Source organism: Moschus berezovskii, chromosome 3, assembly GCF_049115385.1.
Source record: "Moschus berezovskii isolate FMDL1 chromosome 3, NW_MosBer_1.0, whole genome shotgun sequence".
NCBI lineage: Eukaryota > Metazoa > Chordata > Mammalia > Artiodactyla > Moschidae > Moschus > Moschus berezovskii.
The window spans coordinates 59,385,700-59,412,094 of record NC_142462.1 but is presented as its reverse complement, the minus strand read 5'-3'; the positions used below and the strand labels follow the sequence as shown (position 1 = coordinate 59,412,094).

The 26,395-nt window shown below is 42.6% G+C and overlaps 1 protein-coding gene across 7 annotated transcripts in view; it reads left to right on the top strand.

The window, feature by feature from the left end:
- The window catches only part of ST7 (suppression of tumorigenicity 7), a 281,009-nt gene extending 254,940 nt beyond the window's left edge, over nt 1-26,069 (top strand). For 2 of the 7 annotated variants that reach the window (XM_055420816.2, XM_088834428.1), the window contains exons 13-16: nt 183-333; nt 11,542-11,634; nt 14,164-14,303; nt 15,377-17,047. In XM_055420816.2, coding sequence (XP_055276791.1) covers nt 183-333; nt 11,542-11,634; nt 14,164-14,303; nt 15,377-15,496 — 504 coding nt within the window. In that variant the 3' untranslated portion in view covers nt 15,497-17,047. Of the gene's footprint in view, nt 1-182; nt 334-11,541; nt 11,635-14,163; nt 14,304-15,376; nt 17,049-24,935 lie in introns of those variants that run through there. The other 5 variants (XM_055420813.2, XM_055420815.2, XM_055420812.2 and 2 more) reach the window with 5 other exon arrangements.
- Nucleotides 26,070-26,395: the final 326 nt, after the last annotated feature.

Genomic DNA, 26,395 nt, shown 5'->3' with positions numbered 1-26,395 from the left:
ACTGTCAGCAAACTTTGGATTGCTGGATGTTTCCATAATTGCCCTCAAATGTGGTAATGAGGTTGCAGGTTTGAGGAAACACGAACAGTGGCTTTGGGGAAATTAACCTCTCCATTTTCAATACTGAATTCCAAATTACTGTGTATTAATGCATCTGTCTCCTGCCTTTTGTTAAATTTCAGTACCTACTAGAAATGAAAAGCTTAATCCTGCCCCCAGAACACATCCTGAAGCGAGGGGACAGTGAAGCAATAGCATATGCCTTCTTCCATCTGGCGCACTGGAAGAGGGTAGAAGGAGCTCTGAATCTTCTCCATTGTACATGGGAAGGCAGTAAGTAATTTTCTTTCTTTGAAACTTTTTTTTTAAAAGCACGAAAACATGCTAAAGCTGTTTTTGCCCTGAGCATTTGTGACGTATGATGAAAGTTTACCTATCTGTAGCTCTGCTCTGTGATATTCCATCACAGAGATGTGGTTAATTACTCGGGCTCTCTGGTTTCCCAGTGGTGGTGGGTGTTATTTTGGTGATGCTGCCTCTGCACCTCAAAAAGGCAAGTTTACACAGCAGAGGGGGTTGAATCTGGACGGTTCCAGCAGTTGTGCTGTGCTTAGTTGCTCAGTCGTGTCCGACTCTTTGCAACCTGCCAGGCTCCTCTGTCCATAGGACTTCTCCAGGCAAGAATACTGGACTGGGTTGCCATGCCCTCCTCCAGGGGATCTTCCCAACCCAGAGATCAGAGGAGCACTCTACTCCTGGAAACCCTCCTTGGAGACCCAGACAGCACCTCGGCATCATGGGAGTCTTTGGCATGGAGCCAGGGCCCTTGCTGGGCTCTGATGACCACTTCCAGGTGGCCTTTCTGGGAGGATTGGCTGAAGAGCCACAGTTATCCTCCAGGAGAGCTCGGTTGGCCAAACAAAAAGGAGCAGGAGTTATGCTTCAGGACAATTGGACCCTAGTATGGTGGCAGGGGTAGCCTTGTGTGTTGAGGAATAAATGCCTGTTAGATGGATGTGGCGATACATTGATCTGAGCAGCTACTGGCACCATCATTCTGTGTGAGAAGAAGCGGCTATAATGGTGGGTGAGACATGCTCCCAGCCCCAGAGAAGCATCTCATCCAATTGGAAGGAGTAACCAGCAGCATTAGCAGCTGCTCAGTGATTTTTCAGATGGGAGAGACCTATGAGGTGGAGCAGTCATGGGTAACCTTATGGGTCATATGAGATTTGAACCAAGCCTTGAAGAACTAGGATAGTTTTATAAGCAAGGACACTGTGAACAGTGCTAAGTGTGTGAGGGGAAGCTGTTGGGGAGAATGAAAAGGACTCAAGATTGTGGATTATTGAACAACATGTGTATTGACACTGTTATCATAAATTTAAGCAAAACAAGCATAACATGTAGCACGGGTTTCCCCCCACACTCATGGGGAAAAGAAATTTTAGAGTCTTCTGATAATTTTTCCTTAGTTCATCCTACTCTGATCAGCCTCACAAGCAAATGTCTTTTTAATCCCTTTCACTGTTTATTTTTGCTCCTTCCATTTTCATTTTGCCAATCTTCTACTCTTCCCTTTTCCTGCCCTTCCCTAACCCAGCAGGAATCTAAACTGGTACAGGAAAGGGGTGGGGAGCAGCCAAATGAGATGGAGTAAAAGTAACTTGACAGAGATAGGACTCAAGTTGATTGAAAGTTTTTTGTTTAGTTGTTTTGAAAATACTTCTTCAGAGAATTGTAGTGGGTCTAGTTAAATCATTTACTGTTTATAACTTGAGTGGTGACTTGGTGGATATCTCTACACTCACTGTTAGTGTAATAACCTACTCCAAGTGTCCTGGTCCTGGTATTTGGATGTGTTAAGACGGCAGACTCTTGCTCAGGGTGTGTGTGGACACGTGTACAATTCTCTCTGGCTTGGGCTTATTGTTGCATTTATGGTGTCCTATACAGATGAGACAAAAGAAATTTTTATTTAAACATGAGAAAGAGATAAAGCCCAGCAAGATTGAACATGAGAGGCCTTACCTAGTATTAGTCATAGTAAAATTAAATGGACAAATTGGCTTACCAAGTAAGAACATATGTATAGATTCAGTTCAGTTCAGTCGCTCAGTTGTGTCTGCCTCTTTGCGACCCCATGGACTGCAGCATTCCAGGCCTCCCTGCCCATTACCAACTCCTGGAGCTTACTCAAACTCATGTCCTTTGAGTTGGTAATACCATCCAACCATGTCATCCTCTGTCATCAACTTCTCTTCCCACCTTCAATCTTTCCCAGCATCAGGGTCTTTTCAGATGAGTCAGTTCTTCAGGTGGCCAGAGCATTGGAGTTTCAGCTTCAAAATCAGTCCTTCCAATGATTATTCAGTACTGATTTCCTTTAGGATGGACTGGTTGGATCACCTTGCAGTCCAAGGTGCTCTCAAGAGTCTCCTCCAACACCCAGTTCAAAAGCATCAATTCTTCAGCTCTCAGCTTTTTTTATGGTCCAACTCTCACATCCATACATGACTACTGGAAAAACCAAAGCTTTGACTAGACAGACCTTTGTTGGCAAAGTAATGTCTCTGCTTTTTAATATACTGTCTAGGTTGGTCATAATTTTTCTCCCAAGGAGCAAGTGCCTTTTAATTCATGGCTGCAGTCACCATCTGCAGTGAATTTGGAGCCCCCAAAAATAAAATCTGACACTGCTTCCACTGTTTCCCCATCTATTTCCCATGAAGTGATGGGACCAGATGCCATGATCTTAGTTTTCTGAATGTTGAGCTTCAAGCCAACTTTTTCACTCTCCTCTTTTACTTTCATCAAGAGGCTTAGTTCCTCTTTGCTTTCTGCCATAAGGGTGGTGGTATCTGCATATCTGACGTTATTGATATTTCTCCCCGCAATCTTGATTCCAGCTTGTGCTTCATCCAGCCTGGCATTTCTGATGATGTACGCTGCATATAAGTTAAATAAGCAGGGTGACATCATACAGCCTTGACGTACTCCTTTCTCGATTTGGAACCAGTCTGTTGTTCCATGTCCAGTTCTCACTGTTGCTTCTTGACCTTCAATGTATAGATTGGTATCTTGGGCATATAGTAATAGAAGCTTATTGATTGATTGGATCTGATTGATAAGATAGTTAGTCCTATAGAAAAGGTCAGAAGAGGCATGGAGCAAGAAGTGAGAAAGACACAGTGTTAGGAATGGCGTAACTATAAAAATAAAAAATAATGAAAAAATTCTGTTTGGAAGTTAGTTACCCATATTACCAGATAAAAATGGGGAGATGCTTTGGAAACACTGGGAAGGACGGTGACATTGTGAGAGATGTGAAATGACACAGTGATCCCTGCATCAAGCAGTGAGGTACCATTGGGGTGGTGTAATTACCTCAAATTAGATGGGTGGAACACTTTATTAGAATAAAAAGAAATGGTGAGTTTTTAGACATAAAACAGTATGGCAGAGTAGTCAGGGACCTATATGAAAGGCAAACTCTGCGTTTAATCCTTATAGATAATTGAGAACCAAGCCAGGAAATTACACAGCTGGTCAGTTTTCAAAAAGAGAGTCATACCATTCAGTTTTAGAAAAGAGAACAATGAGAGTGCTTGCCAGGTGCTGACTACCTTAGTTAGTAGTTAATTGAGGACCTTAGTAGAGGATCCCAAGAACCTTGAAAAGTGTTTGTGTAACCGTGTAATTCACAGAGGGTTTGCATTTCCATCATTTCATGGACTCCTGATGAAGTTCTGAGGCAGGCAGAACAAAGGTGGCCATCTTCGATGTTCAAGAGAGAAGCAGGTTCATTGAAGCAAGCAACCTATTGAACGTCCTGCAGGCACTGATGTTAGAATCAGGTTTACTGTGTCTTCACTGCTCTTTTCTGTAAGACCAGCTATTTAGGCCTTACGTGGGTAGATTAAGGAGAAGAGGAGCAGCCATCTCTGAAACATTTGTTTAGAAGCCCTCAATTTATACCACTACTTACTTAAGGCTGGGGTATTTCTATGCCCTTTCTAATGTTTTGAAAGCTAATCATTCTATATAAAATTATATTTTGTTATTAAATATTGACTTAAACATTTAAAATATAGAATGAGCCCAATTTTATATAAAAAGTATATTCTATGTATGAAAAAAGGTAAAAGAGGTTAGAGATAAATAGTACTCAGTTGATTGAAAGTTTTTTTGTTTGTTTGATTTGAAAATGCTTCTTCAGAGAATTGTAGCGGGTCTAGTTAAATCATTTACTGTTTATAACTTGAGGGGTGGTGACTTGGTGGATATCTCTACACTCAGTGTAATAACCTACTCCAAGTGTCCTGGTCCTGGTATTTGGATGTGTTAAGACAGCAGACTCTTGCTCAGGGTGTGCAAGAGTATATATACCTTTATACTATATATATATATATATATATACCAATATACCTTTAAGTAGATTTTTAAGTGATTTTTTTCTTCATATTTGTATTTTTCAAACTTTCTACAATAACCATATAAATTTTCTTTAAGCATAAGTACTTATGTGTATATTTGTACATGTATGTATATGTATATGCATGTATTTATAAAATAATCTTTCATTACAAGCAGTTTTTTGTTTGTTTAAAAAATACAAAGCTATAAATCTGTCTTGAAATTTAGGAGAAAGAATTACCACTCCAACTTCAGGCAGTTGTGTGCGATTGTTTGCCAAGACTTCTAGATCTGTGTCCATTCTAAGTTAAGTGGAGGCATCAAAGCTCTGGATTTTAAATCAAAAGACTTGGATTAGAATTCTGGCTCAGCTACCCATTTACTGATATTAACGTACCCATTTTTTGAAAACTGTGAAGTGCTGATGATATTGAATGCCACCGCCCTATTCCAGGTGAGCTTGGGTGAGCTTGGTGAGCTCAGGGCAGTTGCTGTGGGGGCTGCTACAGTACGGGAACCACTCCTTTTCTCTTTCTGGAGGTCAGTGGGGCTCCCCTAGACTGCCCGTGCCCAAGCTCAGGAGGCTGCACTTCCTCCAGTTCACCACTGGGTGGCGCCTTTTGACATCTCCAGTCTCAGTCTAGGTTTTCACCTTTAAATCATTTTTTTCTTCATTCTGAAATTTAAGACCGTTCCCCAACTCCCTTCCCGTTCCTCTTTTTCACTAGAAAGGGAATTCAGGGAAGAAGGTAACTACCTAATTTCACTATGTTTCATGTTAAAAGTGACTATTCTTTCAAAAATTCACTTTATCTTTTAGAAAAAGAATTAAAAGCCTTACTTATATCAAAAGTGTTGGTTAGGGGTAGGGATGAGGTATAGTTTTCTTTGCTTTTTAATGAGTTTATTATGTTGGAGCATTAGTCATCTTGTGAAATTAAGTGAGTCTCCCACCAATCAGGCTGAAATTACTAACATTTTTGATAAAACCCCAAAGTCCAGCTGATGCATGGCAGAGATTGTTTGGGTTTGAAACATATGGTGGTTTGAAAAAAAAAAAACCTGAATCCTCAACCACAAATGCATCAGCATTTCAAAGGTTTGTAAAATGTTTGATTCATCACTGTCCCAGCCCCTGAAATTACACAATGTGTTTCTCAAAGTCAAGATAATCAAGAAAGGGGAAAAGTTTTAATTTATTTAAGATTTAAAAACATGTTCCTAAGTTCATTACACAACTGCCACATTATCTGAATTATATTTATTTTAAGCACTGTAGGTTCTGGTTATCTTCACAAATATGTACACACATGATTGCAAGTATATGTTGAATATAAAAAACGTACATGAAAGAGGAAGCTCGTTTGAACTCTGTCTTTAGTTACAATGGTATTGCATCTTATAGTGCCCTGTTTTAAATGGCACATCTTCTAATTTACCTGTATTAAATTCGGATGTGGCCTTATCTCCCTCCTACCTTGATATTTTCAAGGCTCTGATTTGGCTATATTTATTTTATAAAGTGAGGTAGTCTGCTGACCACAACTGGAGATTTAATTTTCAGGTTCCGTGTATCAGAAGACTAGAATACCATAGGGTAAATCACTTAGCTTTTCTTTGTTTACATTTTCTTCCTCACTTGATCTTTATTTTCTTTTTGGAGATTTTTTTTCCCCAAAAAAATTCACTAAATAATGTATAAGATTTGAAGGTGGTGTTTCTTAGGGGGATTAAGGCAAATCTTTCCTTTGAGAGGAGAAAATGGCCCATTGTTGAAGCAAAGGATGAGATTCTGATTCTAATTTATTCTCTTTGAACCCAATGGTAAATGCTACTGGCTGTAAGATGTGATCCTTGGGGCATTTCCTCTAATCAAACCTTTCCTCCAAAAGCCTGGCACCTTTGGGACTCCTAAAGAGAAATCTCCCACCCTTCAGCCCATGGATCCAAGGCTAAATTTTATAATTTGGGAGAAAACAATGGCAGCTGAAGTCCCTGGCCATAGCCAACTTATACTAGTTGCCAGAATCCAGATATTGTACAATGCTTCCCCACCTACTGCCCAGTAGAACCAGCTTGCTCCTTTCACTTATTCAGTTTTGAGCAACTGACCATAATTTGGATCCACTGGGGCTTTTAAAGGGAAAATTCTGTCTCTTCCCTCAGATCAGTTCAGTTCAGTCGCTCAGTCGTGTCCGACTCTTTGCGACCCCGTGAATCACAGCACGCCAGGCCTCCCTGTCCATCACCAACTCCCGGAGTTCACTCAAACTCATGTCCATCGAGTCGGTGATGCCATCCAGCCATCTCATTCTCTGTCGTCCCCTTCTCCTCCCGCCCCCTGTACATTAATTTATTCATTCCTTTATTCAGTGAACATTTATAGGCATTCTTTTGGGGACATCAAGATAAGTGAGACTCTGAAATGCTTTGGGAGAAACAATGTGTGTGTGTGTACACGTACACTCACACACACGTGCACATGTTTGTGTATATAGTGTGGGTAGGAGCAGAGCTATCAGGAAGCAGGAACAGGGTATTCGAGTGTTATAGGTCACTAACGAGTCAGTGACTCTGCTCCAAAACTCTAGAATTTTTCTTTGAAATTGGAATAGAACATCTTGTAATCTAAAAGGAAAGTGGTTTTCCAAGGCCATATAACTAGATAGTGAAAAAATGTAGATCAGAATCCAGAGTTTTGAATTTTCTTTGTTGTTGTCCCCAAAGCCTCACAAAAGACAGAGAGCCTTCATGGCCATTGCCTATGTTACAGTCAGTAGAACGTAAAATGTGGGTTTTGATGATAATTTTCTATTCTATCATTTGTACTTCTAATTGTTCACAAATAAACAGCATTTGTACTTATAAGCTAGAGTATGACTTGATAGAGCAAGTAGGAGCTTGGGGTTGGTGGAAAGGGAAGGTAAAGCAAAAACTAATTTTCACTGAGCAGTCAGGCACTATGTGTAGACACCTTGAGCTCTGCCGTCATGCATAGTCCCTTTAACAGCCTCTTGAGGTCCTTGGTGTTCTCATTTTTATGGACACATAAAATGACCCACTGGACAAAGAATAATGACCATCTGAAGTCATACAGTTGTCAGCCTGGTCCAGTTTGGCTCGTCGTGAGCTGTCACCTCCACTGCTACCCCATTCAGTTCAGTTCAGTCACTCAGTCGTGTCCGACTCTTTGAGACCCCATGAATCACGGCATGCCGGGCCTCCCTGTCCATCACCAGTGTACCCTGTCATAGGGGAACTTTCACACTTATTTTCATGATTATTGTCTCATCTGTTTTCCACCCTGGGAAGTCAGCTCCATCAGTCCAGAAACAGTGCATGCTTAACTCACATTCCTGTCTCTGCTATACAAGGAAGACACATTTTGACCATGTAGAGCTGGGATTCAAACTCAGTTCTTAGTATTGCAAACAATCTGTGTAAAGTTCTCTGAGATCCTCTTTGAAAATTCAACATAGGCAAAGTATCGAACATTGCCTTCTATCCTTGCCTATATTGTGGATAGGATGAAAAGTCATTAGAATTCAGGTGGGAAAATCAAGAGTTAACTTGTTCATGTATCCATCCTTGTGTCCATTCTTTGGTTCTCTTGATTCTTTATCCAGAATTGGTCAAGTCTCTGATGGATACAACACTGATATAGGCTTGAAACCTGTCTAGAAAATGTGTCTGGGTGAGGCCAGAAGGCAGTAGTGTAATGTATCACACGTTATTGTGGAGGGCCTGCTGTGTTCACTAAGTGGTTTCATTTTGCCTCTCCCACAGAGGCACAGTAGAAACCAAGGTAGGGGAGGAGATGGTACAAAAGGAAAATGCAGAAGTGCCACTGGTTCCATGTGCTAACACTGAATATTCCAGAGTGTTTGTTTTTTTTCTGACCGACCTAGACAGCATATTAAAAAGCAGAGACATTACTTTGACAACAAGGTTCGTCTAGTCAAGGCTGTGGCTTTTCCAGTGGTCATGTATGGATGTGAGAGTTGGACTGTGAAGAAAGCTGATCACCGAAGAATTGATGCTTTTGAACTGTGGTGCTGGAGAAGACTCTTGAGAGTCCCTTGGACTGCAAGGAGACCCAACCAGTCCATCCTAGAGGAGATCAATCCTGGGTGTTCATTGGAAGGACTGATGTTGAAGCTGAAACTGCAATACTTTGGCCACCTCATGCGACGAGTTGACTCACTGGAAAAGACTGATGCTGGGAGGGATTGGGGGCAGGAGGAGAAGGGGATGACAGAGAATGAGATGGCTGGATGGCATCACCGACTCGATGGACATGAGTTTGAGTGAACTCCGGGAGTTGGTGATGGAGAGGGAGGCCTGGCGTGCTGTGATTCATGGGGTTGCGGAGAGTCGGACACGACTGAGCGACTGAACTGAACTGAACCAAATGCATGTACATTTTCGTATATTTCTTCTGAAATGTATGGTTTTGTTTTTTTTTGGATGGAAATATTTTAGGAGGTTTTTAGTCACTCATGAAGTAGATCAAATTCATAAAACAGTTCCAATGACCTTTTCTTTCATTCTGACTTGCCCTGCTAAATCAGTGTGTTACTACTTGCACTTGCAAACGTTCTGGCTATTCACCTAAAGCCACAAGGTCCTTGTGGACCAGTTACACATATTTGCAGTGAAAGGACCAGGAGGCAGGGGTGCGGCTGGCACGACTCACGTGGCGCCTCTTCCCGCTCTTTCTAGACCTCCAGTGCTTATCTCACACTTTTCTGGACCCCACCCAGCAGGGTGGATAAAGGATAGAATTGCAAACAGAAATTGTGTTTGCTTTTGTTTAGTGAAGCCAAAAGTCTTAACATTATTTTATGAACTCGATGTAAATGACAACTGACATGAGAAAGAGAAGTTTTAAGGGCACATAAGCATCCTTACTATCACGGGGCTTGGGGGCAGAGGATGGTACAGGAAGAGTGTGTGTATATTCTTTGTTGAATCATATATGGTCAGTGTCTTCACCCTCTCCGGAAAGACCAGAACTAATTAGAAGGAAAAGAGTAACTTGATGCCCCAAATTTGTATGCGTGCCAAATACTGGAGTAAAAAGCATTTGGTATCTGATTGAAAAGACACCAACCAACCATTTGATTTCTATGGTTGAACACTCTCAAGATCTCGTACTCCTATATTTCATTTAAAAAATTGCTCCCTGAAGTGCAAACTGACTTCAGTTTTGAATAAAATTTAGCATTCAAATTTATAGCCACTTTGAAAACTGAGGGTTTATTTATATCATATGAACCTAGACAGATTCTTAATTACTGGAGCCCTAGTGCACATGAAAATCTGGATTTAAAAAAAAAAAAAAAACCTTCCACATAGGTTTTTCTACATTTTTGGGATGCTTTCATAGCAGCCATCGTTTATGGGAAATGGTATTAAAATCCTGCCATATTGCAGTTTAAATGCCCCGCTTCCCAGAAGAGAGTTTAGTGGATCCTATAAAGCACTAAGTGAGCTTTTCTTTTTTTCGGTCTTGTAATTTTTTTCCTTCTCTTGAAAGCCTAGTTCTACTGAGAGAAAAGATGGTTCCTTCAAGTAATCTTTGTGTGTTAACTAAATTTTGCAGGGAACGCCTCTCTTGCTTGTTGTAATGGGCAAAATTCATATTGGTTTGCATGAAAGAGAAGGTCTGATTGAACTAGGGTGAGCCTTTCATTTTAAGAAGAGTTAAAGACTGGGGTGTTTTTAATGTTTTAATCTCTGTTTAAGAGGTTTCTGTTACAAGAGAAAAATTGATAACATTTTTACCTCAGCCAACTGCCAGCAAACTGGCTCTGCTCTAATCCCACGTTTGCAGTGATTTATATTCTCCGTGGCAATGCGCTGTAACCTCAGAGTGATAGCACTGTGGTGCAGATTGACTGCATTCCAAATGCTGGGATCACATACATAATGTTTTTACTTTTAAATAATATTCAGACACCAGAATAAATACCATATGTGCACTGATGCTGGTTACAATGGAACCTTGTCATGTCTCGTGAGGGAGAACATTCTTTGTTTCTGATTTCTGTTTGAAATAAGTATGCAAAAGACAAATATGTACATTGACAGCATTTTGAGAAGACTTTGGTAATTACACAGCTGAGGACATAGCTAGGAGTCCTTGAAATGCAGCATTTAAGGCTGAAAAGTTTGCTGTGTTGCCACCATCCTTCTTTGACACACATGAAGGCAAGGGTTGTAATTCGACATTCCCAGTGTAGGGTCTAGTTTTTTAATATTTTATATCTACGGCATGCTGTAGTTGCCGGACATCTGTGGAAGAAAAATTACCTCCTCGAGTACTGTTCATAGGAACAGTGAGACTAACGTGCTGATGACATTGTAACAGTGAGAGAAATGCATGTGAAAACGGGAAGAGATGGATTGACTGGAAACTCATAATTCAGTGTGAGACCTAATGTCATCTGATGCCCCAAAAGCAGGGCTTACGTGGCCTGACATCCTCAAAATACAGATACTCAATCTCTGCAGATCCATTTTTTCCCCCACATGATGTTGAAGATTTAAAAGTTTCATAAAGTTTAGAAATACCTCCCAAGTCATGCACTTTTAGATTCTTGTTTTTATCCATCTTGGTTGGAATTCTAATCCACCTAGACATATTTTTAAAATAGACATGCTAGAATGCCTTTCATATTTGTGCATCTGTGACATGCTCCCACAAGTCAGTCCATGTTGCTTCTTGGGGAAGCATTTCAATCCAGGTTTGTGTTATTACTATCAGTTGAGCTATACTGAATTAGTGCTCACGACACTTTCATAATGTTTTGTAGCTGAGGAAACCCTGGGCATTGGAATTGATGGCTTTGCCTACTCCTCTGCACCCCCATCCCCACCCAGTGTTGTGAGGTTTGTCCAGATATATAGTGTGAGGTTAATGTGTGAGTCATTTGTCATAACACGCCGCATCTCTGACAGTTTCTCTGGCGCATGCCTCAGCATTTGGGTAAGTCTCGCATCCTTTCTGAAAGTTACTTGTAGAAATGTTCACCATTATAAAAATGCTCAAAGTGCTCTTCGTGAAGCTGAGATGTTATGAGACAAGTATTGTGCCTCTAACATATTGTCTCTCCTTTTCAGCTTTTCGGATGATCCCTTATCCCTTGGAAAAGGGGCATCTGTTTTATCCCTACCCCATCTGTACAGAGACAGCAGATCGTGAGCTGCTTCCATGTAAGTTTCCCCTCCGTATTCCTCTCCTGGGCTGGTGAGGGTGGTGTGCCGACAATGGAGATAGAAAGAGGTGGGAATGATGAATGTTTATGATGTTCCTTGTCTTCTATTACTCTTCTCCCAAACCCTGTCCTCATTTGATAGCATAAGCATTAAAGTGAGTTATGTGTGTAGGCTTGGCTTCCTGCTCCTCCACATCTTCCCAGATTCATCAAAGGGAAAGACCCCTGGTGACTGAAGTTTAGATGAAGAGGCATCATATCCTGGCTGGTCTGAGCACAGAGACCCTAGTTTGAGGCCGATGCCCCTCTCTGGGCTGATCCACTGTGCAGGGCTTGGCCTGGGCTCTCCCGCTGGTCAGAGGCAGTCTGCACACACTGGAGTCTAAAGGAGAAGCAGAGGAGCTGCAAAAGCGTTTGGGCAGGGAGGGCAGGGCAGCATGAGGATGCTGGCATTGACACTGGAGGCAGACCCACGGGCCAGGTGGGCATGCTCTCTGCAGTGAGGCAGTGCTGTGGCGGCGCGATTTCCCGCGAGCGTCTCTCGGATGGCATTCAGTGAGCTGGTGGGATGTGTGCAGGGCACATGTGCAGCCTCAGCTCTGTCCACAGCAGGCAGAGGGCAAACCCTCCCCTTGAGGGCCTTACCAGCTGGCAGTCGGAGGGCCCGTACCACACGTGAAAAGTATGATTTGGTTTACTGTAATCCAACATTGTTTTGACAATTCCAGCTAAATAGTTATTATCAAATTATACTGCGTATAAGGAATCGTGTCCAGGCCCTTCATGTGGCCCTGCCTTAGGACATACTTTTCTCCCTCAGATAATAAGCTCCAAATTTTGACTATTCTCTCTTTCCTGTCCTCTCTCCTGCCACTCCCACCCTGCACCAGCCCCAGTTCTATCACATCTCATAGCTCTAACATAGTTAGATGCTTTGCCCAGAGGACCAGCTGAACTTTGGAGCCCTGGGTGCTTGCAAACTGTCCAGTGGCCACATTTTCTGAGATGGTTGTAAATCTTCAAAATGGTGGGGTCGGGGTGCAAAACGCGCTGCCGTCTGAGGATGAAGGAGCAGGGGCAGCTGTCTGCTGTCTGCGCTGTGCGGCGAGTTCGCGCGGGCGCTGGAGGCCTTAGTGGTGTGGTGATCCTCACCATCTGCACTTATTGTGGAAAGGGGTTTGGGTGCCTCACTCTGCTTTAGATTTGGTTTCAGAAGCAGGCTCTGTGATGGGCCCACGCTTTTTCCTTCAGCTCTTTCCTTTCAGATCCTTATTAGCACTTCTGATTTCTGGTAAGAAAGGCAGTTTTCTAAAAAGTACATTGTTTTAAAATGTTTTAATTGAGTTCAAACACGTTTCCATGGGGGATCGATTCACTATTAGCACAAGATTGTAGTTCTTAAAAGACAGTGTTTAGGAATAATCTTTGCGGTCCTAGAGTAGAAAATTATGACTCACGTTGATTTAATTGAATGCAGTGGTTCGTCTGATTTCCCTTCACAATCATTGAGTGCTGAGGGTGAGGATGAGAGGCAGATGGGTGGTTTCACATGTTGGCTGCGTAACATGTTACCTGCCTTGGGCTTACTGAGGGAGATGGAGACCCTTGGTCCTCTGGTTGGAATGGCAGTGTTGTTCACACACAGCCACACAGCTTCCTTCCACAGGGCCAGCCTTGGGTACTTTTCTCTCTGTGCAGGTCACTTGAAATTTAAAAGTTATGAAAAGCTCTAAAATCTCCCATCATTGATAGATGGATGGTCCTTGCCAAATGTTTCTCCCTCAGGGTAGTATCCTCCACTGATATAGTTAGATTGTACCAGGAAAAAATACAAGCTACATTAATATCTGGGCTTCCCAGTTGGTGCTAGAGGTAAGAACTTACCTGCTAATACAGGAGATGCAGGTTTGATCCCTGGGTTGGGAAGATCCCCTGGAGGAGGGAACGGCTACCCACTCCCGTATTCTTGCCTGGAGAATCTCATGGACAGAGGAGCCTGGCAAGCTACAGTCCATGGTCACAAAGAGTCAGACATGACTGAGTGACTTAGCATACACACATACACACTAGTATCTCCCTATGACAATGATTTAAAAATTACAGGACAATGACAACTTAGAGAGCAGAGTTTTTATTTCAGGATACTTGACTTTGGATTTTACAGGTTTTGTTCAGTGAACATGTGTTTTATAATTTGAATAAAGTTTTGTTTGTGTTTCCTTTTGAGAAAGGAATACTGTGTATTAGGCGTAGATAGTGTCACTGTCCCTGCCCATGAATGTGTGACGTCCCCATGTTAGCCCCATCATGCCCTGGATAGAGTCCTGAAGGGTAAATATGGACTTGGGAGAAGCACTAGGCCCCAGAGGCTGGCGGAGATGTTGGCGCTCATTCCTGCGAGGGCCCTACGTTTTTCCTTTCCAAAAGGCTTCAGCCAAAGCTCTGAAGAGGCCGTCCCACCTAGAGAAGTTCCCTGAGCGTGCATTTCACTGCAGCCCTAACACTTCCCTTTTGTTCTTCTCCACAGCTTTCCATGAAGTCTCAGTTTACCCCAAAAAGGAGCTTCCCTTCTTTATTCTCTTTACTGCTGGATTGTGTTCCTTCACAGCCATGCTGGCCCTCCTGACACATCAGTTCCCGGAACTCATGGGGGTCTTTGCAAAAGCTGTGAGTATTTGCCAAGAGGGAGGCCTCAGGCAGGGGGCAGGAAAAGTCATGAAAAGCAGCATAAGAGAAATGAGGGAGGGTCCTGTAAAAGTGGATGTGCTTGTACTGATCCTTTGCTCACTGATACTGAATTTTCAGTATCATCAGTGGAATCAAAATGAGAAAGTGTAGCTTGTTTATTATTGCATGCCTTGCCTCATTTCACATACAAAAAAATTCTCAGCAGTTCCCCCAAAAATGCGTGAGTTCTAAAAGAATTACATGAAGAATTAAGGAAATCCTAACAAATGAAAAATATTTGGGAGGTTATTCAGTTTTATATAAATTGAATGACATTATTTCTAATCTTTAGATATTGTAGGTCTTTCCTTCAAGAAGGATAGAATTTACATTTTCAAAGCTGATTTAAATTTTAAAAGTTGTAATGTCGACAAATTAAATTGTTTGGGGAATGAACTGAGAGGGTGTGAAGGGTGTATAGTATTAGTAAGTATAGAAATATAATGTTTAGAAGTATCGGAATCCATTAAGACTCTTTAAAGAAGGTTATGGTATACATATAGCTGATTCACTTTGCTTACAACAGAAACTAACCCAACATTGTAAAGCAACTATACTCCAATAAAAATTTTTAAAAAGAGATGCACTGAGACTGTAATATATCCACCAAATTTCAAACCTAGTCTTGGAAAAGAATATACAATATCTCATTAGTTATTATACTGGATTTATGTTAAAATGGTAATTTTTAGATATATTGAGTTAAATAAAATGACTATTTAAAATTTTTTTCTTAAAAAAAAAAAAAAAGATGGTTATGGAGAAGAGCTTTCGTAGGAAAAGTCATCTGCATTGACAACCAAGAACCATTGTTTCCTTGAAGAAAACTGACTATTTCCACCTGCACACACAGTGAGGATAAGATTACTAATTTTGCCACAGAGGAGTTTCAAACAGAAGGAGTCAGAAAAAGAATGCCAGTTGTTTCCCTGGAACTCCATTCTGATTTCGAGGCAAGTGGAGTCAGAAAGGATGATTTCTAACTTGGCTGGGTTGATTTAATCCCTTTCCAGATGATTGACATTTTCTGCTCGGCAGAGCTCAGGGACTGGAATTGTGGGAGTATTTTCATGCGTGTTGAAGATGAACTGGAAATCCCACCGGCACCTCAGTCTCAGCATTTCCAAAACTGAACTCATCACCCTCCTCCCCCCACCACCAAAACTGCTCCTCCTCCCGTATCCCTGACCTCCGCCAGTGGCTCTGACATCCACCCAGTCACTCAAGCCAGAGACTCGGCAGCCCTCCGACTCTTCCTTCTCTCACCCTTTACATCCCATCTGTCTCTGTTTCCACAGTCTGTTGGCTCTAACCTCCTGAGCCGCTCGGCGGTCAGTAGATGGAACCACCTCTTCGTATCTTCCTTCTTCCCCATGACTCTCTCTTAGTTTAGGTCTCTGTGACTTCTTGCAAGAGTCTTAACTGGTCTCCTTTTTTCCAGGCGTCTTCTCTGCCAGTATTTCCTTTGTACTGACCCAAGAATGATCTGTTTTAGAAAATCTGAGCATGTCACTTCTGTGCTTGAATTTCCCCAATGGTTTCCCACCAACATCAGGATAAAGTCACAGATCTTTAGCATGGCACACAAGGTCCTTTGTGATCTGGCCCTTGCTTGCCTCTTCAGCCTAGTCTCTCTCAACTCTTGCCCAGGCCCTGCTCTTGGGCCACAGTGAATTTCTCACCATTCCCAGATGCAACAGGCTCTTGTGCACCCCAGTGCTTTTGCACGTGCTGTTTGCACTGTGTGGAATGCCCTTCCCCACTACCACCAGCACTTGTCCAGTCTACTAATGCCTCTTTATTCTTTCATACTCGGCTTCCTTTCTAAGTTCCTCCTAAGCTGAGTTGGACACCTTTCCTCCCTGATCCCACCCATGAATACCTATATTATTACATTTATTGTACTGTATTATAATTGTTAAAATCTTGTCTGACCCCCTTTTAGAATGTGAGCTCCTTGTGAGCAGAACTGTCTTCCTCATCTCTGTATCCCCATAGCTTTGCCTTGCACATAGTAGGTTTTCAATAAATGATTATTAAATGAATCAATGGTAGTGGTTTCTGCAGAAAGAATCAGTGTAAAAACTCAGATACAGCTTAGCATTTCTTCTTTTATAATTATAACCATAGATGCTAAGAGTTGAAAGGGACCTTAAACAAATTGCTTTCCACAGTAGCTTGATGGAGATCACCTAGATGCATCTTGAATACTTTTAGCCATGGGCACTCACCTTTTCAACATGGAAGCCCGTTCCATTATTGGATCACTCAGAACTCTTCCTTTTATTGGTCAAGTCTTCCCTCCTTTAATTTCTACTTATGTTCCTATTCTACTCTCCGAAACTATAGTGAACAACTCTGCTTCCTCTTTGAAATTCTTGAGGCAGTTACTACATTCATGGCCACCTCTTATTTCTAGCTTAATACCTTCTCTTTTCTTCAGGAAGAATATCTTAAAGTTCCTTAACATGATATGATTCCTGAACCCAGTATCATCCAAGCTTCCACTGTGGATGCTCCCTAGTTTATGAGCCTATGCTATTCATTATTTTCTTCTATCCCAAGCCAACCCCTGAATTAAAATAGCTGCCAAAAGTTTGGGTAGATTAGAGTATGATGTAGTAAAATTTAAAATAAGAGTATATTTACAACATTAGACAGTGTCATTGGCCCGGTATTTTTCCTTAAACTAATGTACAGCTCTTGGTGGGAGTTTGGAATCAGGACAGTGATTCTTAGCCTCTGGTGCGCGCAGAATTCACCTGGCCCCACTACTAGGAGTTCAGAGTGTTGAGTGTTAGTGCCCAGGAATCTGTGTTTTTAACAAGCTCCCTCCCCGCCTACCACTCATTATGAAGATGGATGGGTTGAGGACTGTTCCTTCAGAGAATGCTGGCCTCACGAAAGCCAGCCTTCTAGAAGCCATCTGTGGATGCCTGGTGCAGTGTCAGAGCCATTGAGGTGACTGCTTTCTAGGAACCAGTGGTTTTACCCTGGCTGCACCTTCAAATTGTCTGGGAAGCTTAAAATTTACTGATATCTGATCTTCCAACCCAGGGGACTCTGACTTAATTGGCCTGGAGTGCAGCCTGGGTGTCTGAGTTTTCGGATGCTCCCCCTTGGTGATTTGGGTGTGCAGCCTGGGCTGAGAACCACCATATTATATGCAGTGACTGCCAGAAGCTGAGTTAACCAGGGAGAGGGCTAGAGGGGATGGCGGACACTACACAGACCACAACAGCGCGTTCCCTAGGTTAGGCGAAGATGTGTTCATTGCAGACTAAACCAAGGGCCACTCTCCTCATCTAATGTTTCCATAGTTTTATTCTGAGCCAGAGACCAAATGATTAAATAAAATATAAATTTGCCTTTATGGTCCTCTTATTTTATATGCTACCAAGGTATCATAATTTGGTCAGCTACTCACAGTTTTCAAATGTAGTTCAGATAAATTTGCTTTTAAACCTCTGCCTGGAGGATCACATTCATCTCCCCCTTCATTAAGGTTTAGCAGTTTCCAAAACGTCTGGAGAGACCTTGTGGGGAAGCAAGATGGATAGCCTGAAGGAGACAAGCCCCGTCTTCCCCCCCGCCCCCCGCCACCGAGTCTTCGCCACATTTTCACTCTTGTCACTTCATCAGGCCCCTCGTGAAGACCCCCCACAGGTTATCACAGCCGCCCTATAGGCTGCCTGCAACCATTTGCAGCTTGTGAAAATGATTTTCTCAGCCCTTGCCTGAGATAATGTCCCTGGGATAATGACTCTTAGTAGATGGAGAGAGATTGCACCGCCACCCGCCAGGCTGCGTGCAGCTTGGGAACTCTCCAGTGTGTTTACATGTTGATATGTAGCCGGTAAGGAAGCCCGTAGCCAAGTGTGAGCCACTGGAAAATAGTAAAATGAGAGGCTTCAACTGGCTCTCCCTGCCTAATCTAATCTACCTCAATGACTTAGAACTAACTCTTCCTAGAATGTTTGGTTACCAAGATAAGGTTGCTCATATAAATAAGTGATCGTTCCAAACCCAGCCTCTCGCAGAATGTGGGAAGGTCAGTGTGCTGACCTCTTCTGTTTGAAGGGCTCTGTCTTTACTCCTCTGGTCTCTCTCCTTCCCTGAGATCCAGCCCCCTGACTTCTGACTCTCATCTTCAACTTATAGGCCTTGACCTCTTTGAAGTCTGATATTGATTACAGTGAAATGTCAATTGTCTGATTGCAATAGGGCACCTGGAACTTATTCAGATAAGCAGAGGCGTTTCAAATGTTAATGAAGCATGTTGGGAGCCATGACCTTCTTCTAAATAATGGTGTTTGGGGAAAAGGAGGATCAGGCGATTGAAGTGTCACTCTCTCTTTTATTATTAGTTCAGTTGCTTTTTCTCACCACAAGACACTGATTAAATTATGGTGGGTTTTGGACCATGTATCTCTGCCCTCAGGACAGGAGTTTTGGACATTGAGATAGATGAGCTGTTGCAGGGTTGCCTGGTGTTGCTCATTCAGACTTAACTTTTCAGGCAATAACATTTCCCAAGTCCCTCAGTGAAACTGTTGTTTCTCCACGTGCATTGGTTGAGTTTTGGATCAGAAAGTGTTGACTGATTTTCAAACTTGCAAAGAAATATAAATGAGCATCCCAAGGAAGTAAGGCATGTTCTACCAAACTTTTTTTTTTTTCTGGTAATACCTCCTGATGAAAGCCACTGACCTTTGTCTAGCTACTAAGTGAAAAGAGCTTATTGGTTTTAGGCACCTTATTACATTGCTGCTGCTTCCTTGTGGGTGAGGGATGGGGAAGAGGACTAAGGAGGAAGGTGACCTAGTAACAAAGGGTGCACATCCCAACTGGGTGAATGCGAGAGAACTAGGGTCTCTAGTAAACAATTCAAAGGATTCTTTTCTCAATTCTCCCAAGGATAGAACATCCTGGATACAAGGAGAACAGTAAATGATCGCATACATGGGAGGCACCAGGACTTGCTTCTCTTGTGGAACCTGGTTGGGAAGCGCAGGCAGGGTGCATTGCATCTTGTGGCACAGTGTGGAAGGAGGGGTGTTTGCAGACCTCAAGCTGAGCAAGGCTTGCCACTGAGTTTCCAGAGGCCTCCCTTTAATCCAAGTCAGGTCAGTGCCCAAAGCAAAGCAGATAAACAGGCGGGCCTTTATTTTGAACCAGCCTTGTAACGGCATCTTCATTTGTTCTGCTGCCCATGCCATGGCTCCCTGTGTCCCCCTCCGCCCCCAGTTAGTGTAGAAAGTCACCCAGAACTCAGACTTTGAGTGGTGCCGTTCATCTCACCACTCTGGCTCGTGTTAATGCGTCAGTCATCCCTTCCCACCTCAGTTACAAGTTTGGTGGTTATAAATCTGTTTTTGGTCAGGTTTTCAGGATATGACAACTTTACCGGCAAAATCACCTTGTTCATCGGGCCCCATCTTCCATCACTTGTCAGGATGCCTGGGTCATCCAGACCAGTTTAGCACCTAGCTCCTCTTCATGGAACTATTCAGTTCAGTTCAATTCAGTCACTCAGTCATGTCCGACACATACAGGCAAATATATGTTATGGAGCCTTGACAATATCTGATTACAAAGAAATGCTATGTATGCATATTTTAAATTGTGCAGTGTTACTATGTTGGACTGATAGAATTAGGAGACTTGTTCCATATTACACCCTCAGAACTGGGATTTTACAGTCTCTTTCAGAGGCATTGTGGGCAGTAATTGCTTGTTCCAGGGTCTAGAATCTTCCACAACTGCATCCAGCTCTGAACTGAGAAGTGCAGGCCATCCAGTTAATAGGGTGAGCAACCCACGTGGTACTGTGCGCCCAGCCAAGGATAGTTTCAGAAAGTCAGGCATTGCCGTGTGTTAGCACCTACTGGAGTACAAAGCCATCCTTTCTTCACTCAAGAACTATTGAGGCTGCCTTATTCTTGTGTTTTTTTTTTTTTTGAGATGTATACTAATTTATGTTCACGTAAGCATAGGTGGAAATTAGTTATTTTTGAAGGAGAAAAATGCAGAAATAGATAATCATATATATATATATAGTTTTTCAGTTTGTTTTCCCTTCTAGGTTATTATGAAATAGTGAGTATAGTTCCCTGTGCTCTGCAGTAGTCCTTATTGGTTATCCCTTTTATACAGAGCAGTGTGTAGTGGTAATCTGAAACTCCTAATTTATCCTCCCCCTTTCCCTTTGGTAACCATAAGTTTGTTTTCTATGTCTGTGGGGCTACTTCTGCTTTGAATATAAGTTCATTTATAGCACTTGTTTTTAAGATTCTGCATATAAGCGATATCATATGATATTTGTCTTCCTCTGGCTTACTTCACTTAATATGATAATTGCTAGGTCTATCCATGTTGTTGCAGATGACATTATTTCATTCTTTTTGTGGCTCCATTTGGAGAAGGAAATGGCAACCCACTCCAGTGTTCTTGCCTGGAGAATCCCAGGGACGGGGAAGCCTGGTGGGCTGCCGTCTATGGGGTCACACAGAGTCGGACACGACTGAAGCGACTTAGCAGCAGCAGCAGCAATATTCCATTGTGTAACTATTCCAGTTCTTCTTTATCCACTCATCTGTCAATGAAAATTTAGGTTGATTCCAGGTCTTGGCTATTGGAAGTAGTGTTACAATGAACATTGAGATGCACATAGCTTTTCAAATTATGGTTTTCTCTGAATACATGCCTAGGAACGGGATTGCAGGATCGTATGGTACCTCTATTTTTAGATTTTTAAGAAATTTCTATACTGCTCTTCTGGAAAAGGTAATAATAATAATAATAATAATAATTCCTGCTGGCTTAGATGGTAAAGAATCTGCCTGCAATGCCTGAGACCCAGGTTTGATCCCTGGGTCAGGAAGATCCCCTGGAAAAGGGAATGGCTACCAACTCCAGTATTCTTGCCTAGAGAATCCCATGGACAGAGGAGTCTGGCAGGGTGCAGTCCAGCAATCACACAGAGTCGGGCACAACTCAAGCAACTTAGCACGCACACACACATATTCCTCTCCATAGCTGCTGTACCAATTGACTTTCCCAGCAACCGTGTAAAAGGGTCCTATCTCTCCATACCCTCTCTGGCATTTATTATTTGTAGGCTTTTTGATGATAGCCATTCTGACTGGTTTAAAGTGATACCTCGTAAGAGCTGTGGTTTGCATTTCTCTAATAATTAGTGATGTTGAGCATCTTTTCATGTGCCTTTTGGCCATTTTTATGCCTTCTTTGGAGAAACATCTATTTAGGTCTTTTGCCCTCTTTTTTTTTGAGCTCTATGCACTGTTGTTTATTTTGGTGATTAATTCTTGTTGGCTGCATCATTTGCCAATGTTTTCTCCCATTCTGTAGGTTGTATTTTTGTTCTGTTTATGGTTTCCTTTGCTGTGCAAAAGCTTTTAGTTTGATCAGGTCCCATTTTATTATTTTTATTTTCATTAATTACTGTAGGAGACAGATCCAAAAGGATATTGATGGGATGTATGTCAAAGAGTATTCCACCTTTGTTTTCCTCAAGGATTTTTATAGCATCTGTTTTTACATTTAGGTCTTTAATCCATTTTGAGTTTGTTTTTTGTGTATGATGTTAGCGTGTTCTAATTTCATTCATTTACATGTAATTGTTCAGTTTTCCCAGCACCATTTATTGAAGACACTGTCTTTTCTCCATTGTATGTTCTTTTTTAAAAAAATTTATTTGTTTTAATTGGTGGCTAATTGCTTTACAATATTGTAGTGGTTTTTGCCATACATTGACATGAATCAGCCATGGGTGTACATGTGTTCCCCATCCTGAACCCCCCCCCACCTCCCTCCCCATCCCATCCCTCAGGATTGTCCCAGTGCACCAGCCCTGAGTGCCCTGTCTCATGCATTGAACCTGGACCGGCGATCTATTTCACATATGTCAATGCACATGTTTCAGTGTTATTCTCTCAAATCATCCCACCCTTGCCTTCTCCCACAGAGTCCAAAAGACTGTTCTTTACATCTGTGTCTCTTTTGCTGTCTCGTATACAGGGTCATCGTTACCATCTTTCTAAATTCCATATATATGCGTTAGTATACTGTATTGATGTTTTTCTTTCTGACTTACTTCACTCTGTATAATAGGCTCCAGTTTCATCCACCTCTTTAGAACTTATTCAAATGCATTCTTTTAAAAAGCTGAGTAATATTCCATTGTGTATATGTACCACAGCTTTCTTATCCATTCGTCTGCAGGTGGACATCTAGGTTGCTTCCATGTCCTAGCTATTATAAACAGTGCTGCGATGAACACTGGAGTACATGTGTCTCTTTCAATTCTGGTTTCCTCGGTGTGTGTGCCCAGCAGTGGGATTGCTGGGTCATATGGCAGTTCTGTTTCCAGCTTTTGAAGGAATCTCCACACTGTTCTCCATAGTGGCTGTACTGGTTTGCATTCCCACCAGCAGTGTGAGAGTGTTCCCTTTTCTCCACACCCTCTCCAGAGGCCGCCTTATTCTTAAGTGCAAGTCCAAACTGACACTGAAGTCCCTCCCCAGAGCTCTTCCATTCGCTTCTGAGCGCTCTTCCTCTATTCCTTCCAGCAAAACTGAACTGTTTATCATCTTCTGGTCTTCCTAGCTGCTTTGCTTTCCCATTTCTGTTCCAGCTGTTTGTTGAGCCTGGAGCCCCCCAACCCGATCCACTGCCCCACCCCCACCCCCGCCTTGCTCACATTTCTGTCCTTACTATTCTTACCCCATCTCTGTTTTTTTCATACCCCAGCCATCCACTGGGGACTATTTCAATCGCCTCATTTTCAGCTTATCCTGTTCCTTTCAGCAGAATGGATTCTCTCCCTTTCTTGACCTTCCTGGTGCTTTGCTTGTGCATCTGTCTTCTGCTGCATTATGGTCTACCTGGTACTGTTACTTTGCTGAGTGCAGTTCTTAGTAGCTCCCTTTCCCCTCCCCCTAGGCATTGACCTTCCTGACAGTGGGACTTTTGTCCTAGACACTTCTATATCTCACCCAGTACTTAAGTGCCTTACTGAGTAAATATATTCAATTATTGTAAAATAGGCAACAGAGAAGGATTTTGAATCTTATACTCTCAAGTTTTCAGTACACAAATCTCACCCTTGGTGATCCTGCCATAATGTGGTACAAGCCTTCCCAGTTTGTATTCTACTGGTTCTTTTTTGAAAAAAGAAGAAAAGATTCTGAGGTCAAGTAAATTTGGGAAACTTGCCTACCATACTTCTTTCTGAGGACCTGCAATCCATAGAACATGTGACCAGTGGAGGAGCCTGTTCTAACTGGAGTAAATGCATATCTACCAGCTTGGCCTCAGAACCGTGCTTTCTGCTCTGTGCGTGGACTTGTGTCCTACATTGCAGTTCTGTGGGCAATTCTCGGTGGTGTAGACTGTGCTATACTCTTTACAGGGGACTGGGACAAAGGACTCCACAGTATGAGGGCCAGATATTGAACCCTTGTGAGACGATACCTTGGTTCTGAACAGAGAGCAAGGAATCCATCCAGATACCCATTCTGTACCTGGCTGGGTTTAGGCACTTCCTCTGCCAGCTGCTGATGGCTTGTGGAAAGAGGCTGATTCTTCATGAGAATATAATAAGAACAGACTTGAGATCATGTTAAATGAGTCTTAGATGAGGCACCTGGCTTTTTAAAAGGCGCTTCTCAAGAACATTATTCTCTACATGAAAGGCAGAAAGGAATTCAGTAACCAGATGAAAGAGATTTTGAAGTTCTCCTCAGAGGAGCACCTTTTCCACAAGGATGTGTGGTCCATGGACTGACCGGCCTGCTACCTTCACCCAGGCCCCCATGATGCTCACTGCTGAGCGGCTGTTTCAGAAAGGAGCATGGGCTGCAGGTGTTCAGGAGATCATAGGATCCCAAAGCAGCTCACAGCCATCCCGCAGATTGGACTTTTTGTTGTTGTTTCCTTTTTCCACTTAAAGCTCTATAACTAGACAAGCATGCGGAGAAGTTGTCGCCATGTTTTAGCTCTTCTGCTCACTCACCACCTGTCCTCTGTCCCTTTTGATGACACTGGTCATCTCCATGGGCAGCCTCATATCCTGAAGACTAGTTGGAAGGCCTCAGCACTGGGGGCAGCTGTCCAAGGAGTGAGGGGCCTGTCAGCCAACATTTCTTCCCTTTGTCCATCAGAACTCGGGCTGGGGGTGGCAGGGTTGGGGTGGGAGATGGAAACTGGAATGCAGGTTTGTTCATCAATCAGTATTTCCTACAAACATAAATGTGTAATCATAGTGTTTGGGGATTTTTTCTGATGCAGAGACTTAATACACAAGCATGGATTGGAGAGGTTTGTTTTATAGTCTTAAACAAAATCTCTCCTGAGGGACTTCCCTGGTGGTTCAGTGGTTAAGAATCTGTCTTACAATGCAGGGGATGTGGGTTCAGTCCCTAGTCATGGAACGAAAATCCCATATGCCATGGAGCAACTAAGCCCACGTGCCACAACTAAGAGCCGATGTAGTCAAAGAAAAAAAAAAAGATCTCTCCTGACCTGTGTGCTCTTCTCGTTTGTTCACAGTTCCTCAGCACTTTGTTTGCCCCCTTAAACTTTGTCATGGAAAAAGTGGAGAGCATCCTGCCATCCAGTCTGTGGCACCAGCTGACTCGGATCTAGGGGAGCCCACCCGTCCTTCCACTCACCTCGCCCAGCAGGCTGCCACCGTCTCTTTGTGCCAACTCCTCGTGGACCGCAAGAAAGCATGACTTTGAAAAAGGGAAGCCATTCCAGGATTTTAAAACCTTCATGAACTGTCTGTTCCATATTAAAAGCTGTTTTTGTTGTACAAAATTCACTGATGTTCAGTTCTATTATATTTTTCCTTCAGAAAAGAAAAAAAGTCAAAAATAAACTTTTGTGTATTGCAGCAACCAGTTGTGTGTCCCAACCCTAAAATTGTTGGTATCCAAATAAATCTATAGGTTACATTTAATTTACTAAGGTCCCCAAATCTGCTGAATACCACACGATGGTGTTCTGAACTGAGAGGACTCATTTCAGCAGGCCATTGGCACCCCTTGGCTTGGAAAATAGACTCTCTTTGGCTAAAAAGTGCCATCTTTTCAGCTCCAAACTGTGTGCCCTCATAGGCCAAATACACAAAAGAAACTTCCAGCATGAATGACAGGAGGCATGAATGAAAAGTATGTGCCATCACAGGTTGTTCTGGTTCAGAGACTCTACTCACAGAATAGAGCTCAGCACTGTGGTTCCAGGAATCATTTTGGTTTGGCTTTCTGAAATTTGTTGTGAGAAGAAAACTTCTGATGAGAAGATGCTAACCCAATAGTCTATTGTAGAACCTGCCCACTTTTCAACATTGCCATTTTTAAAATGTTTTCTCATAAGGGTAATTCCTGTTTTTATCATCTTTGCATTCTTGATGTGTGCATGTGAGCGTTCTTTGAGTGTTTTCGTGATCTAAACCAAAGTGGTTATTTGTCTTCACCATCTTTGAAAGCCTTCTCCATGAGTCACACCTGCCGAGCATGCATCTGGCTTTACTTAAGCAAAAAAGAAAAATAAATAACCTTGACTCCTCTTCTGAAGTGATAAGTACCTCTATTCAGAATCTCGATCTAGTGCTTTATAAAAAGGACTGTCCTTTACATGGTTTGTTTTCCCTTTTGTTTAGAATCCTAAATCTTTCCCCATGAGCGTTACAGTAGGCAGAGTTGGGGAAAGCACCACAACACAGCCCCCTTGGTATTTGGACTTCCTGCAACCTCCTGGTCTTCATCCAAGAGCAGAGTCAAGAGGCAGGTAATGTTTAGGTGCACAGGCCTTTTCATGCTTCGGGCAAACTTTTTTCTCTACCTTCTTTGTGCAAAGCCACAGCAGGCATATGTAGTTGGCTCTTGCCCTTACTTGGAAGAAACTTAACCCTATATCCACACCAATAGCACTGCTCTTGGGGGCAGGGTTGTGTCTGCTTGGTTCGCCTCTTTGCCTCTTCTTCCCCCAGCACAACTCTTGACCTG